General features: G+C 48.3%; 1 protein-coding gene across 8 annotated transcripts in view; it reads left to right on the top strand.

The window, feature by feature from the left end:
- EVC (EvC ciliary complex subunit 1) overlaps positions 1 to 14,233 on the top strand; it is a 90,446-nt gene that overhangs the window by 71,160 nt on the left and 5,053 nt on the right. For all 8 annotated transcript variants that reach the window (XM_032254173.1, XM_032254168.1, XM_032254174.1 and 5 more), the window contains 5 exons: positions 2,455 to 2,564; positions 5,564 to 5,774; positions 7,117 to 7,323; positions 10,445 to 10,589; positions 12,286 to 12,397. In XM_032254173.1, the coding sequence (XP_032110064.1) occupies positions 2,455 to 2,564; positions 5,564 to 5,774; positions 7,117 to 7,323; positions 10,445 to 10,589; positions 12,286 to 12,397 (785 nt within the window). The remainder of the gene's footprint in view (positions 1 to 2,454; positions 2,565 to 5,563; positions 5,775 to 7,116; positions 7,324 to 10,444; positions 10,590 to 12,285; positions 12,398 to 14,233) is intronic.

Here is a 14,233-nt window from a genome sequence, read left to right as displayed (position 1 = left end):
ACGTGGGAGGGAAAGGAGCAGCCCCTCCCGTCCAGGAGCTACTCACAGCTGGACCTGGGTGTTTGCTGATTGAACAACCAACCACCGAGCATCAACCCTGGATGAGGCCCCTTTGTTACATGAAAGATGGAGCCGAAAATGACAGCACCCTGCAACCACATCTGAACGCAGACCAAATGAACGTTGTCCAACTCCCTGCCCCTGAAATGCCCAGACACCGCGTCCTGGCTGAGCCAAGCCTGGCTTCACTAAACCCCCCAAATCACCTCCCACAGCCCACACCTGGGCCTTTCTCGCCCCTCTACACGTTCTCCCTTGCCGTACCAGGTGATAAACCAATCTGTTCAGCCACAGGGGAGCTCTGCTGGTCTTTGCAGTGCATTGACTGAGCAAAATAACTAAACAGAATATATGACTTCCAAGGTAGAGAAAAAAATGTTCCAGAATACAGCTTAGAGATCTAAAGAACGATGAATACAGTTGTTGGAAATAGATGCTCGGTGCTGCAAAGAAAAATTAGCATTGAGACAAGAGATCTTTTAGCAACGCAATTTTTACTTCCTGGACTGCAGGAAAGGGACCCTCACTAGCCATCATGCCATGAGGGTACAATGAGCAAAGGAAAACATGCAAATTTATCCCTTATGCATTTGGGGTTGTCCTTACTGCTGTGTGTGATCTCCGTTGACTGGAGCCAGACCTCACAATCTAAACTAAAACCCGATTGGCTAACAACTTAAAACTTTTCTAAACAGGTAAAAGCAGCGGAGAGCTGGGACATGCCTACGAGCACGTCTAGCACAGATATCTTGGTTAAAGTACAAGGACATAGAATGTACTACATGCCTGTAAGCATGGCATGCCTAACAGCTACATAGGGCTTCACAAAGTTATTAGCACACTTATTCTTTAACAAGAAAAGAAACCTTAAAAAGGAACTTTTCTACTTTCTACACGAATAAAAGATAAAAACAAGTTGGGAACAATGCACATTTCATAATATCTACAAAACACAAGATTAGACGGTGGGAATAGGCCCAAGCATACCATTAGTCACAGTGAAAACGAGCAGATCCATTTAAATTGCTAAAAAACACATTTCCTAATCTAGCTGTGTGGCATGACAGGAGACACAGCTAGATCATCAAAAATTAGAAAGTCAAGGAAAGGAAAACAATATCTCAGGCAAATATCAACCAAAAGAAACTGCATGATACTAAGATCTGACAAACTATACATTAGGTAGAAAACTTTTTGGGGGGATAAAGAGAATCATTACATCATATAAGAGGAACATACAATTTAGCCACAAAATACATAAACCAAAATTTGACAGACTTGAAAAAAAAGATGAACAGTTGATGCCATTATGGAAGATTTTAATATCTCATCTCACAGAAGGTGACAGACTGACCAGATGGTAAGTCAGGCCATGGAAGATCTGTCCTGAACAACACAATCAGCAAGAGTGAGCGGATGCTCCTCCATCGAATTTTGTGCACCATATTTGTGGATAATTCGAATGTCTCTATTGAAAAGCCAAAAGAACCTACAGACAAACTGTCACAACTATGAAGATTGCTCTGAAATGTCACCACATACAAAATCAGTCCCAAACCAGGAGATTTCCTCCATACCAGCAACACCCAGTGATAAAGAAAGCTCATCTTTAGAATAAAAGCCACAAGATGCCTAGGTTGACGAACATGTATAAGAGCTTAAGGGAGATGTTTATAAAATGTTATTGAAGGCGTATAGAAAAATGAGAGCAATGGCATGTTTTGGGGTGGAAAGCTCAATTTTGCAAACATGGTGATTCTCTCCAAATTGATCTGTAAAATCAACCCAATTATGAGAAAATTCTAGAGTCTTTTTTCCCCTAAACTTGACCAGCTGATCCTAAAAGTCATATGAAAGGAAAAGCAACCAAGAACAGCTAAGGCAGCTTTGAACAAGAGGATAAGGGAGGATATGCCCTTGCTGCACGGACATTTGATTGCTACAACATTAGCAAGCATGGTGTTGGTGCAGAAATAGACAGACCAATAGAACGAAATAGAGAACCTGGGACAAGATGTGTGTGTATATGTTAATTATACAAGACAAGGTGGCATTGGAGGAAAGCCTGAAAAAAATAAATTATTTAATAAACAGGGTTGGGACAATTAATTATCCATTTATCCAGAGAAAATTAGACTCCTTCCTCACTACACAGAAAACAAATTTTAGATACTTTAAAATTTTCCTATTTGCATTTTTCCTAAATTTTTCTATTTGCATTTAAAATTAAAAATGTTCCTATTTGCATTTTTCCTAAATGCAAATAGGAGAGATGTTATGCTTTTAGAAGAAAATACGGGAGAAACTATTGATGAAATCGAGGCTGAAAGGAATAAAAACAAAACAAAAAACAAGTAACCACCTACCCGCTCTGTCCCTCTGCCCCGGGTTCAGGTGTGGATGGAGGAGTGTGCGCTGTCCAGCGTGCTGCAGACGCACCTGCGGGAGGACCACGAGGGCACCATCCGGGGCGTCTTGGGCCGACTGGGCGGCCTCACTGAAGAGTGAGTACAGCTCTCTGAAGGCCCGGGGCTTGCGTCCTGCGTGATGCTCCGTCCAGCCTCAGCATCCTCATCTGAACAGAGGGCACACTGACTGCCCCTCGCCTTCCTTTGAATGTAAATGACTTAACGTTTCTTAGCCTCGATTTCCTCATCTATAAAATGGGCTAATGATACCTACTTCATAGACTCGTCTGTCATAGGAATTTTTTTAAACAGCTTTTTTCAGGTATAGTTTACATACATTTATTTTATGAGTATAATTCAATGCTTTTTAGTAAATTTACTGAGTTCTACCCCTATCACCGTGACCCAAATTTAGAATATTTCTGTTACCCCCAAAATTGCTATGTGATCACAATTGTAAAAAGATCTCTTGTGCACAATTGCAGCCACTCCCCAATTTATTATCAGTTTTTATATTCATTTTTCACTATAACTATTAGGGCAATATGGTCTTTTCAATTTGCTAGAAAGTAATTTTTCCTTCTTTCTTATAAAAAAAAACACACACACATACATATATATGTATTTTTTTTGAGATAGAGTCTCACTCTGTCACCTGGACAGGATTGCAGCGGCATAATCTTGGCTCACTACAACCTCCCTCTGCTTCCAGTGTTCAAGCGATTCTCCTGCTTCAGCCTCTCAAGTAGCTGGGATTACAGGTGTGAGCCACCATGCCCAGCTGAGAAAAAATATCTGGATATAGCTGTTTTTTAGTTTTATTTTTCAATTTTTATTTTAGATTCAGAGGGCATATGTGCAGGCTTGTTACAAAGGTGTATTGCATGATGCGGAAGATTGGGGTGCAGGTCCCATCACCCAGGTAGTGGGCACAGCACCCATAGGTCATTTCTTAACCCTTGCCCCCCTCTTGTAGTCCCCAGTGTCTGTTATTCCCATCCTTACTTCTGTATGTGCCTCATGTTTAGCTCCCACCTGTGAGAACATGCAGTATTTGGTTTTTTGTGTCTTCCTTAGTTTCCTTAGGATAATGGCCTCTGGCTGCATCCATGTTACTGCAAATAACATGATTTCATTCTTTTTATGACTGCATAGTATTCCATGGTATATATGTACCACATTTTCTTTATCCACTCCACCACTGATGAGCACCTAGATTGATTTCATGTCTTTGCTTTCGTAAATAATGCTGCAGTGAACATATAAATACATGTGTCTTATTGGTAGAATTTATTTTCAATTTCTTTTCCTCTGAGTATTGATATAACTAATTTTTTTAGTTGTCCAGCCCTTTCCAGAAACCAAATTGTGCATATCATCAAGAAGTAGATGTCTAGCTATGAAATTGGATAATACAGTGGAAACATCAGAAGAGCATAGTGGCCGGGTGTGGTGGCTCGTGCCTGTAATCCCAGCACTTTGAGAAGCTGAGGTGGGCAGATTGCTTGAGCTCAGGAGTTCAAGACCATCCTGGGCAACATGATGAAACCCCATCTCTACTAAAATACAAAAAATTAGCCAGGTGTGGTAGTGGGCACCTGTAGTCCCAGCTACTTGGGAGGCTGAGGTTTGAGAATTGCTTGAGCCCCAGTGGCAGAGGTTGCGGTGAGCTGAGATCGCACCATTGCACTCCAGCATGGGCTACAGAATGAGACTCCATCTCAAAAAAAAAAAAAAAAAAATAGAAGATAATGGAAGCATAAGTAGTCTTGGACCAGGAAGACCTGGTGAGCCATACTGAAGACAACAGAGAGTGACTGGGGGATTTGTCTAGCCTGAAAACCTGTGTCTTTTAATTATATTAATGTTTAGTCCATTTATGTTTAATGTAAATCCTCATGCTGATATATATTTGGGTTTTCGTATCAGTTTATGGAAATTCTCAGCTGTTTTCTCTTTAGATCTTCCCCTGCCCATTCTCTCCCTCCTCTCTTTCTGGGACTCCAGTGACAGAAGTTATGATGCTTTTCCACCTTATCCATATGTTTCTTACATGCTACTCTGTATTTTTTATTCTTTTCTTCTCTGTGGTTCAGCACGGATATTTTCCTTTGAGGTACCTTCCAGCCACTCTCTCTTCAGCCATATTTTATCAGGTACCCAGCCCATCTCTTGAGTTGTTCATGTCAGTTAATGTGTTTTCAGTTCTAGGATGTCCATTTGATTCCTTGTAGTTTCCAGTTATCTGCTGAAATTCTTCATCTTATCTAGTGTCTGGAACATATTAATCATAATTAGTATGAAGGCCATGTCTGACTATTCTGTTCTCTGATATCTGTGGGCATGTTTCTGTTGTTGGTTTTTCTCTTTATTTTCAGTTAATTCTCTTCTATTTGTATGTCTGGTTATTTTTATTGGATGATGACCACTAAGCGTGAAAAACCGTAGAGCTAATTCAAGACTTCAAATGATACAATCTTCTTTCAGAGAGGATTTATTTTACTTCTAGCGGGAATTGCGGAGAGTGGTAGATTCACTCCACCCATGTTGGAATTTAGCTGATTCTGAATTAGATCTTTGTGGGAAGTGACTTTTTTCCTAGCATGAAGGCACCCACCAAAAAGCTTGGAGTGTTTGCCAGCCTCTCCTTGGCAGCTGACTGTCAGACCTCTGTTCACCTCTCAGCCTCTCAGCAGATGCCTCAAGTTATACAACCAAATGAACCTATCTGGAAGACTGAAGTTTTTACATGCATCACTGAAATAGGAACTCAAAAATAGCTCAAGATTTCTGCTTTGGATCTGCTGATTTTGAGTTACATCATTAATTTGAGTGGCTGCATACTCTAGGCTGCCATACACATGGATGGGACAGCCAGGCAGGATGTGATGAGGTTAAAAAGATTAATAGACAAGCAGATGGCGGCAGGGTGCCCAGGAGGCACCCGTGCCTAAGAGGACGGCAGCAGAGGGTGGTGATTCCAATGTGCCGCCTTTTAGAGGGGCTCCCTGTGGGCTGTGGCTGTTTGAGGGGGAGCTTCTCACTGGCTCCGTGAAGCCAAGAGCACTGATCCCACCCCCACCTGCTTTCCTCAGGTCCACGCGGTGTGTCCTGCAGGGGCATGACCTGCTTCTGCGCTCGGCCCTCCGGAGGCTGGCACTCCGCGGCAGCGCCCTGGCCACCCTGACGCAGATGCGGCTCTCGGGGAAGAAGCGCCTCCTGCAGGAGCTACGGGAGCAGCGTGTGCTGGAGCAGGGGTCCTCCCAGTGCCTGGACGAGCATCAGTGGCAGCTACTCAGGGCCCTGGTAGGACCAGCCATTTCAGACAGGTGCTGCCCCTGCAGCAGCCCCCAGCTTCCAGCAGGTTTGCCAGAACCCAACTCCTACCACCCCTGGTACTGCAGGGTAGGGTATTCATTCGCTGAGGCTGCCGTAGCGAGGTTCCACAGACCGTGCGGCTTACACAGCACGCATTCCCTGCTCGCCATCCTGGAGGCCCGAGTTCTGAGACAGGATGTGGGCTGCTTTGATTCTGAGACCCCTCTCCTTGGCTTGTACATGGCCGTCTTCAACCTGTGTCCTCCAGGTCCTTCCTCTGTGGGTGTCCAATCTCTTCTTATAAGGACACCAGGCATTCTGAATCGGGGCCCATGCTAATGACCTCTTGACCTTAATCACCCCCTCAAAGGCCACCCCTCCTCTTACCAACCTCCCGTGCTGAGGTACCTGGGTTCAGGGCTTCAACAGACCATTTTTGAAGGGACACAATTTAGCCCATAACAAGTGGAGACGATGGAGGCCCCACAGGGGCCAACCATGTGCCAAAACGTTCTAGTGTCACTAATATAATGAGAATTATACTGGAAAAAACATATATGGAATCGGAGGGAGACAGGTGCAGTTGTCTTTGGGGGCATGGGAGAGAAGGCCTCTGTGATCTCTTTGAAGTGTGATAGCAGATGAAAGAAAGAATTAGTAAGTTGCAGAGCCGGGATTTACACCCAGGTAGGCTGACTGCAGGCCTCCTGCATGAAGCCACCAAGCTCTGGGAGCAGCTGCTGCTGTTTGACCTACAAATGAGGCCCAAGTCCACAGTCCCTTTACCTCTATCCAGGAGAGCTCTGAGGGGCAGGCAGGACTCACTGACCTCGCTCCAGCCCTGCTCACTTCTTTCTGTCGTTTCTACAAATTACGGCAGCCCTGGGGGCCCTGTGTGCCCTACCTCCGCTTCTGTGATGTCCTAAGAGACTCAGCTCTGGCTTCAAAACCTGGCTCTGCTGTGTGACTTTAGAAAGTTACTTAACTTCTCCAAGCCCTTGTGTCTTCCTCAGTGCTAGTGTTCAGGTCTCAGGATGTTCTAGAAGGGTGAGCAAGGCCCCCCCACCATCTTGTGAGGGGCCATAGATGGTACCGGGCACATAGTTGGTGCTCAGTAAATGCCCTTTTTCTGGGGAGTGGAATCTTCGACAGACACCTAACTTCATCCATTGACTTTGGCAAGCCTAGAGAGGCCACCTCTTTCTGCCCTTTCTCCATCTCTTTTCTAACCTCTGGGCCATGGATAGGACCAACCCCATATCCCAGTCCTGGCCAGAGCTTCTCTGTGAAGGGAGCGCTGGGCCCTCGCTCCCAGTCCTTTCCCTCCCAGGAGGCACGTGTGCTGGAGGAAGCCAGCCGGCTGGACGAGGAGGCTCAGCAGACACGGCTGCAGCTCCAGCAGCGGCTCCTGGCCGAGGCCCAGGAGGTGGGGCAGCTTCTACAGCAGCGTGTGGAGTGTGCCATCGGGCAGGCGCTGCTTGTGCACGCATGGAATGCAGCCACCAAGAGCCGGGCCAAGGACAGGGATGACTTCAAGGTACGTAGTGACCCCTGTCCCTGGGAACACCAAGGACAAGAAGGATCCGGGTAGGGCCCATGCCTGGGTCTGCTCCTTGCCACACCCTTCATGGAGTTTGTGGCCTTGTCGACTTTACCTGACTTCTCTGAGCCTTGTTTTTCTCACTGTAAGATGGGTCTTCTCCCTCACAGAATGGGGACGATCAGCTGCAACAGATCACAGGTTCTCCTGCTGTAGGCCCTGTGCTGCATCATCCTGAGAACTGGCTCTGTCCTTACAGCAGCCCTGAGTGCGATGTGGTGGCACCAAAGCCACACAGTCGGTCAGTGGCAGAACCAGGATCTGAACCAAAGTCGTCAGTCTCCCAGAAAGAGAGAGACGTGTGCTTTCCCTGCCCCTGGCTCTCTCTGCTGAGACACTGGAGTTTTCTGGAGTTCATCCTGATGGCTGAACGATGCCACTAAAAATCAATTTGGCTTAAGTAGACTTGTTTAACTTCTTATATTGACAAGAATCAAAAACAGTAGTAATTAAAACGGTAACAGTAAGAAGTCACATTAGCACTGCACTTAAGCCTAAGTGCTTTTTCCTATCTTGTCTTGTTGGATTCTGCCCACAACCCTTGCACTGTCAGGATCACTTTTCTTCCCACTGGGGACAAAAGAGGCCTATGATTGGGCAAGGAATACATTTCCAGCCTCCAGCCTAGTGAGGGGCCGCCCCGGGGCTGCCGGAGCCTGAGCAGCACACACACTGCATCTGCCTGGTGCCCCCCTTATGAGCTGTAAGGAGAGGTGGGGCACCCCTTACAGCGCCTCGCTCACTACAGACCACTGCAGAAAGGGTGTCTGTGGCTGGCAGACACCAGCAGGTGACAGCCCTGTGCCCAGCAGGCAGCCCTGGTATCAGGAAGTGCAGGAGCACTTCCAGGTGCCTTCCAAGGGGTTCCTTTCATCTTGGTAAAACAAGTCACTTTGTGTGTCTGTGCAGCAAAGAGGTTGGACCCACATTTCTGCAACACCCTGTCTTATTCTAAATATCTCACATCTGCCCCAGATTATCCAAACATTAGGGCTGTGCCTTGCTGGTGATATTGGGAATGTCACCCCATCCCTAAAATTGTCCACGTGTTACCTAATAGTAAATGCTCACTGCATGGAAATGGAGTAAGATATGAGTGTCGTATCGTATTTTGTCCTTAGCTTTCCAGAAGGATTTTGAGTCAAGATTGAAAATGAGTACCCCCACAACTTCACACTTACAAAAAAGAACACTGAGCTTAGTTTCTAGAAGGATGGTCATTTATTCAACCTCTCTTCAGGGGCTTCCTGGAACACTAGCACAAATGTGTGTGCTGATGGGTACAGGAGACTGGGCAGAAAATAACTGAGAGGAGGAGAGAAGGGGTGGCCAGGGATGGAGGCCTGGGGAAGGGAGGAGGGGTGGGTGCAGAGCCGGGTGCTCGCTGCTCTACTGTGGCAGGAGCACACAGGGTGTGAAGATGTGGGTGGGTTTGCTGACCTTCATGGAAAGAGGATGGGAGCTCCTGATAGGAAGGGCAAGGCTGAAGCCCACGTCTTTGGAGGGATGGAGTGGGAGCCCCTTTGCAGATGGGGCAGAGGAGAGGGAAAGAAGCATTGGCAGTAAGGGATGAGCAGGGGCTTGGGAGTTAGAAGCCCAGCTCAGACCTGCGCTGCCACCTGGGCTGTGCAGTCTCCTCACCTGTGCAGCCTCCACTCCACCTCTGTGCCCAGGTACCTTTCTCAGATGCTGCAGTGAGAGTAAATGGGTTTTTTTCTTACCCAAAGCATAGGACCATCCAATACATACTTGGTACAATCGGGATGAACTTTTCTGGCTTTTGCCCACCTTCTGTTTTTTGAGACAGAGTCTTGCTGTGTCACCCAGGCTAGAGTGCAGTGGCTCGATCTCAGCTCACTGCAACCTCTGCCTCCCAGGTTCAACTGATTCTCCTGCCTCAGCCTCCTGAGTAGCTGGGATTACAGGCATGCACCACCATACTCAGCCAACTTTTTATTTTTAGTAGAGACAGAGTTTCACCATGTTGGTCAGGCTGGTCTCGAACTCCTGACCTCGTGATCATCCCACCTTGGTCTCCCAAAGTGCTGGGATTACAGGCTTGAGCCACCGCGCCAGGTTCTGCCCATCCTCTTATGAAGAAAAGGATGATAACTTTCTCAGTGCACAGCCAACACATCCCCAATCATGGGATGTCTCAGCACCTCCTGTCTTTTCTGCTTTGGTCTCAGAAAGCGTCATGCAGAAATGTAGCTGCAAGTAGCATGACTCAAAACAAATAGCAGTTACTCACCCCCCTACCCCAAGAAATGTGGAGGCGTGTGACCCCAGGCTGCCACAGTGGCTTTGTGATGTGACCAAGGACGAGGCTCTTTCTTTCTGACCCTGCATTCTTACTGTTAATTTATTGCTTCATAGTCTTAAACTGGCCACTGCCACTCCAAAACATCAGGCCTGCATTCCAGGCAGGAAGAGGGAGCAACAGTCTTTCACCTGCTCAGCTTCCACCTTAATGTTTAGAAAGGGAAGGCCTCAGCCATGCACAGTGGCTCACGCCTGTAATCCCAGCACTTTGGGAGGCCGAGGTGGGCAGATCACCTGACGTCAGGAGTTTGAGACCTGCCTGGCCAACATGGCAAAACCCCCATCTCTACAAAAAATACAAAGAATCAGCCAGGCCTGGAGGTATGTGCCTGTAATCCCAGCTGCTCAGGAGGCTGAGGCAGGAGAATCACTTGAACCTGGGAGGTGGAGGTTGCATGAGCTGAGATTGCACCACTGCACTCCAGCCTGGGTAACAGTGAGACTCCATCTCAAAAAAAAAAAAGGAAGGCCTCTTAGCAGACTTTCCCTAACATCACATTTCCTTGTCCCGAACTGGATGAAACAGCCAGGCCTAGACATCCCTGGCCTAGGAAGATAGGATTACCATGACTAGTTTAAACCAGCCATGCACTCACTGGCTGCTTCCTGACCAATCCAGGTTGGTGAGTAGGTGGAAGATTGGAACCAGGGCACAGGGAGGCAGGGACCGGATGGGCCATGGGTGGCTCCCACGTGTGACTTCTCTGCTGGCCCCGTCCTTCCTTTCTCCCCTCAGAGGACGCTGATGGAGGCAGCAGTGGAGAGCGTCTACGTGACCAGCGCTGGTGTCAGCCGCCTAGTGCAGGCGTATTACCAGCAAATCGGGAGGATCATGGAGGACCACGAGGAGAGCAGACTGCAGCACCTGAAGACACTGCAGGGTACGGGACCCCTCGGGGAAGACACAGAAGAGGCTGGCAACGTGTGCTTTTAGTTTGGGGCGGAATGGGATGTCAGACGTTGTGAATTTTATTTTGGGGCATTTAATTATTTCAGTGTTTTAATGTATTTATTTAACCCTCCTTTGTCTCAAAAGCCTTTTTCAAAAGGCCCTTAAAGAAACATAAGCATAAAGACACATCTATTACAGTGCGAGTGTTTTAAGTCGATCACCCAGGATGAGGATAGGACCCTGAGATGGGGTCAGGGCGAGGCTCATCTAGGACAGCAGTTCCCATTACATTTACTGTGCACTTTATTTCTATTATTATTCCATTGTAATATACAATGAAATAATTATGCAACTCACCATCATGTAGAATCAGTGGGAGCCCTGAGCTTGTTTTCCTGCAACTAGGCAGTCCCATCTGGGGGTGATGGGAGACAGTGACAGATCATCAGGCATTAGATTCTCATAAGGGGCGCTCACCCTAGATCCTTCACATGTGCAGTTTGCAGTAGGGTTCACGCTCCTATGAGACTCTAATGCTGCGGCTGACGTGACAGGAGGCAGAGCTCAGGCGGTGATGCGCGTGGTGGGGAGCGGCTGTAAATACAGATGAAGCTCCGCTCACTCGCCTGCCACTCATGTCCTGCTGTGTGGCTGGGTTCCTGACAGCCAGGCACCAGTACCAGTCTGTGGTCCAGGGTTTGGGGACCCCTGATCTAGGACATCTGCCCACAAATCCTACTTGGACGTGAAATGTGATTTTGTCTGTGAGCTTCCTGGTGATCAAAGAGATGGCGACCTACTTAGTTAAAGCCACCACAGTGACCATGAGCCCAGTGGCCCAGGGGGCGTTTGAGACCTTGAGAATTTTCTCCCTTGGGCCCTTGTAAAGGCCACCCTGGGGTGATGGAAAGGACAATATCCCCAGTTCCAGTAACCTACAGATAATGACGGTTGGAAGCCAGTTTCTTAAATGCTCTTGTTATAACACCCTCCCCTGGATCCAGAGCTTCAGCCTCCCAAGTAGCTGGGATTACAGATGTGCGTCACCAGGCCTGCCTGATTTTTGTATTTTTAGTAGAGACAGGGTTTCACCATGTTGGCCAGGCTGGTTTCAAACTCCTGACCTCAGGTGATTCACCCATCTCGGCCTCCCAAACTGCTGGGATTACACACGTGAGCTACCTCACCCAGCCTCACTTTACTTTTAAAGCTTTTAAAAGTCAAGAGTTTCCTGAGCAGCTTAACCTGCAAACAAGGAGGAGCTCCAAGAAACAGGGCGTGACTTCGGAGCCCAGACCTCCTAGCTCCTTGAAAACGCTCGCTTCCGCACTGCCCTGACTCTGTCTGGCCAATCGCTTTTCCTGTCCAGTGTGGCTTTTTGAGCTCTTTATGGTGCCCGCTCAGGGTTGACTTTTTCTTATCCGACCTCCCTTTTCTCCTGATATGAGAAAGCTGGAGATGGAGCAGGTGGAGGGGTGCACCATAGATAGCTTCCTTCTGCAGTGCCTGGCCCACTATGGAAGCCATGTCATTCACGCACACAGCGCCCTGTCCCTGTGCTAGTAGAACGGCACTCTTTGAGAGCTGGTGTGTCCTGCTCACCCTGCACCCCAGAACCTGCCCCAGACCTGGCACAGTCGATCCTCCAAACAGACCCCTTGATTGTCCTGTGTTAAATGATCTAGGCGAGAGGATGGAAAATTACAAGCTTCGGAAAAAGCAGGAGTTCAGCGACCCTTCGTCTGGCGGCAGGACAGCAGGTGGCGCTCATGAGGCCTCCCAGGCGGTCCACCAGAGGTGAGGCCCCAACTGAGATCCCACGTGGGGGCGTTCTCTACCCCTTCACGTGGCGTGTCTCTCTGTGGCGCTGTCAGTGGGTGCCATCGCGTGCATGGCCCATGGACTTGGGCACCATCAGCCTCCCTCACCCGGTGCCTCTGTCCTGGTCTCTGCCCTCCATGCAGCACCTGGAATGGCACCTGGCACAGATGAGTGAGCAGGTCAAAGTGTGGTGGTGGCTTCGTTCCCAGGTTTAAGTGGCATTCACAGCCCGGACATGTGCCTCCCCTCTCGTTCTTTGGGCATTCTCAGAAGCAGATCTTGATGAGGATTTGGGGGCAGGTTGTGTACATGGGAGGTGACCTGCAGAAGCACAGTGAGAGGGCAAGGAGGTGAGGAAGAGGTGGCTACTTCCTGGGACTGTGACCTTCACAATAAGCACCATGTAGCAGCTCAGGCCATGCAGACGTCCTATCCCGAAGTGCTTGAGGTCGGCAGGCGGGCTTGGCTCTCTTGGCTTCTTCACTCCTCACAAGGCCTGAGTGAAGGGGTCAGCCGACCGGGCTGTTATTAGGAGGCCACTCGCTAATAGCTGTCAGGAAATGCCCTGCTGCAGGGTTGCACAGACTGAGCTTGCCCTGACTTTCCAGGCTCCCAGTAAACTAGGGTCCCGCAGTCCTCAGATGTGGGGCGCAGAAGCATCCCTCAGCTTTCCTGCTAAACTTGTAGGTTCTGGGAGCACAGCCGGAGACTTGGGCTCAGAAAGTGTGAGAGGAGCCCAAGAATCTGAATTTCAGCCACACCCCTCCCCACCAAGCATTCTGATAGATGTGGTCCAAGGGCTTCACTTTGACCCAGGCGATCCAAGGGAAGGAGCCCCAGGAGCTGCCTGGGCCAACATGCTTTATGAAGGAGGAAAAGGAAGCGGAGTGGTGGAGGCCGGGATGCATGACCCCATCTGTGACTCACAGCTTATATGTGGCTGTTGACGCCCTTCCCTCCCTCCCCAACCTCCTCGAGTTCATAGAGGCAGTTTCTTTTTCTTTTTGAAAGAGCACAAGTATAATTTTATTACATAGCTATGCTGAATAATGGTGAAGGCTGAGCTCTTAGTGTACCCATCACCCAAATAGTGTATGTTTTACCCATTAAGTAATTCTCATTGTCCACTCCCCTCCCATCGTCCCACTGCCCTTCTGAGTCTCTGTTGTCCATCCTTCCACTCTCTCTTTTTTTTCTTTTTTTCAATTTTTTTCTGAGACGGAGTCTCACTCTGTTGCCCAGGCTGGAGTGCAGTGGCATGATCCCAGCTCACCACAACCTCTGCCTCCCAGGCTCAAGTGATTCTCCTGCCTCAGTCTCCTGGGCACGTAGGATTACAGGCACGCACCGCCATGCCTGGCTAATTTTTTTGTATTTTTATATAGGTAGCGTTTCTTCATGTTGGCCAGGCTGGTCTCAAACTCCTGACCTCAGGTGTTCGTGATCTACACGCCTTAGCCGCCCCAAATGCTAGGATTACAGGCATAAGCCACTGCACCCAGCCTGTCATTCCACTTGCTGTGTCCATGTGCACAGTTGTAAGTGAGAACATGAGGTCTTTCTGTTTCTGAGTTGTTTCACTTAAGAAAATGGCCTCCAGTTCCATCCACGTTGCTGCAAAAGGCATGATTTCATTCTTTTGAATGAAAAGGCGAGAGATACTTTAATGGATGAATGAGCGGATTGGGGGAGAAAGTGAGGGCTGGAGGGATGGATGATGGGGACTTGTAGGATGCATAAGAATTTTCTGGACAAAGACAAAAAAGAGAGGAAAGGTGTTATTGGCAGACAGAAGAGCGGGAAGTAGAAGCA

Source organism: Sapajus apella, unplaced genomic scaffold (genome assembly GCF_009761245.1).
Source record: "Sapajus apella isolate SASKATOON/1434 unplaced genomic scaffold, GSC_monkey_1.0 scaffold85, whole genome shotgun sequence".
Lineage (NCBI taxonomy): Eukaryota > Metazoa > Chordata > Mammalia > Primates > Cebidae > Sapajus > Sapajus apella.
Note: the sequence above shows the minus strand (reverse complement) of the source record. Positions and strands in the feature narration are given on the sequence as shown.